General features: G+C 39.6%; 1 protein-coding gene across 1 annotated transcript in view; it reads right to left on the bottom strand.

The window, feature by feature from the left end:
- The window catches only part of LOC101857275 (dnaJ homolog dnj-5), a gene marked incomplete in the record, with an annotated part of 19,812 nt that overhangs the window by 8,897 nt on the left and 8,135 nt on the right, over positions 1-2,780 (bottom strand). Inside the window, 1 exon segment of the mRNA XM_005107003.3 lies at positions 784-889. Within this exon segment, the coding sequence (XP_005107060.2) occupies positions 784-889 (106 nt within the window).

Genomic DNA, 2,780 nt, shown 5'->3' on the forward strand with positions numbered 1-2,780 from the left:
TTAGAGTTCCCAAAACCACAGTAGATTAAAATTACGTAATGAACCAACTGTGGCAAATGAGCATATACTGTAAATACATGCATGTAAAAATGTGTATTTTCCCATCATTTATGATAAGTCAAGCAAATATTACAAATAAAAAAGTGTAATTGTATGTCATTTACAGTAAGTTGCATACGACCTCATGAAAATGGAATTTTAAAAAAAAAGGTGAAAATTTTTATTTTTTTTAAAGAGAAAAAAGGATTTTGTGCAAATCCAAGCAGGGTTCCCCCTCATTTATTAAAAAAACAATAATAGGAGAAGCCTACTTGGCAGGTCTATTATATCATAGACTGCATCAGAGCTGGTGCGATTTTTGTGAAGTACAGCGGAGTCCACTTAAACAGAAACCTACAGGAATTTCTTCTGTTTAGCAAAATTGTTCAAATAACGTAGAAAAAAAATATATAATCGAGGATTTCATGTTCTTTCAGTTTTACCACCATTTTCGGATTATCTATGTTCACATGTAAGCAGACTCTCTTGTATGTCATGATGTGTGTGAGTGTGTGTGTGAGTACACTAATTTGGAAGTGATAGCAGATGCAACTCAGATCTTAATGTAGAACATAATCTAAAACTTAAGTATAGCTTCCTTAAATCAGGATTCAGAAGATTCAAATTTTTGGTGAGCAGTAGTCTACTTTTCATTTTCTTTTGCGATCTGAAAAAGGTGGCTCATACTTTTTTTTAAAGGTGCCAAATGTGAAACAATTGAAAAAATCATGTACATGTACTCACAGGTAAAGCACCACGCCCAGCAGGTAGATGAAGAGACTCATCGTGGCAGCAAACAGCAGGTTGCCCCACACCTTGAGCTGATCCCACGCCACGCTGCACCATTCCTCTGGGGGGAAATAAACCAAACAATATACAGTATAACACGAATAGGTCAAATTCGTTGGGACCGGCCTCGGTAGTTCGAGGGATATCTTACACAGATAAAGAAGTAGAAAAAAAAAATGGGACCGCATACACAGTCCGACGGATGTGTGATTTCGAGTCTTCTGTGCTCAATCTATCTGTGCTATACTGTACAATACAATGCTTTACAAACAGCACAGCAAAAAGCACGCAGTTGTACTACAGTGGTCACCTTCTCACTGCAACCTGTTTGGGAACGCAATAGCTCTGAGACTGGGAATATCCATTTCACACTCTGCAGTCACACAGCCAGCAGTACAAAATACCCCATTTGGTCACTCTACCAGGAGAGTGACCGCAACGAACTTCTCTGGCCTGGCGCAGTTCAGAACTGCGCCAGTTTACCGGGCCGGATAATTTTAACAGTCGCATCATTGTGCCACGTGACCGCAAAGTGTTAAAGATGAACGAGAAGAAGACAAACAGCAAACATAGTTGGCTGGTTTTAAATCCAGACTTGAACAGCAACTCTTAAGAATAAATCTTAGTTTTGGTAAGAGTTTTACGGCACATGCAACACAATAAGTAAGAAAATCTCGACAGTCGACGAGAGTCATATGATGCTGATCCCAAACAATGTAGCTCTAATCCTCTTGGAAACAAACAACACGACTCTACCGCAAACTCACATAACTGCCAGGTCACATGACACTCATCTCACGACATCTCTTCCAGAAATTAAAAAAAAAAGAAAGAAAGATCCAGCACAAAGCAGAAGAGCCATATGAAGCTGATCTAACACCAAGTTGTACATTAACACAACAGTGGTCATTAAGAGCAGGGGAAAAAAAATAAAGACAAGTGACAGAAACAACAGTGGGAAAGAAAAGAAGCAGGACCAACTAGTTACATCCTCTAATCACCCATTCACCAATCCTCTGATGAAACAAAACACCAATACTTTTGAAAATAGCTCACTGTGGGTAAGTCAATACGATGTTGGGCTCAGTGTGAACCCTGAGCTGAACTCTGGTTGATACATATAATATATGATATATAACATTTCGTGTCATAGAATGATACAACAGAAAACAACATCCCATCAGGAAATAGGAACCACCTTCAACTGCCTACTTAGTTAAAAATGAGGCCATCTGATAATGAGTAACTCCAGATATGCACAATAAGATTAATAGAGTGGTTTTTAAAATTGCCTTTTAACACCCCCCCCCCCCCAAATAAATAACCACGACTCGCAGAGCTATACATAGATAGACAAAACTCCTGACAACACAAACACCCCCCCCCCCTAAAAAAAACAACCCCACCTTCAACCTGGCCCAAATAATCATATACTAAATATATCAAAAGCAGTTACAGTATCTCTGCCACATGGAGTGTGTACAGAGAGGGCAATCACACTGACCTCAGATAAAACAAAAACAGGCCAAGACAAACAAACAGACACCTGACTGGGCAGCCCATTCCACCTGATAACCTACCTAGATGATAAGAAGGAGGCTGCCACTGTGTGCAAGGTTTTGCTTGTTAAGTAAAAAGAAGCACATTGGCTGTTATACCATAACTTTTATATAGTGCAGGGGAAAAGTTAGACAGAGAGAGTGGTTGGCAGGTACACTGGTGTGATTTGCTCCTCGTTTCCTATCACACTCCCATCATCCGTATCTCTCCTCCTTGTACAGAAGGGCGAGAGCCTCATTTTCTTTGTATATTGCTATTCAGTAACACCTCTAAACGTTGGCACTTAGATATCCTATTCATGCTGCAAGTGCCTTAAATCTCTTAATAAAACATACGCTGCCCATGTATAACTATTTATTGCCATGGTTATCACAATCATACAATCCCCCCCC

The sequence above is a fragment of the Aplysia californica genome, unplaced genomic scaffold (assembly GCF_000002075.1).
Source record: "Aplysia californica isolate F4 #8 unplaced genomic scaffold, AplCal3.0 scaffold00568, whole genome shotgun sequence".
NCBI lineage: Eukaryota > Metazoa > Mollusca > Gastropoda > Aplysiida > Aplysiidae > Aplysia > Aplysia californica.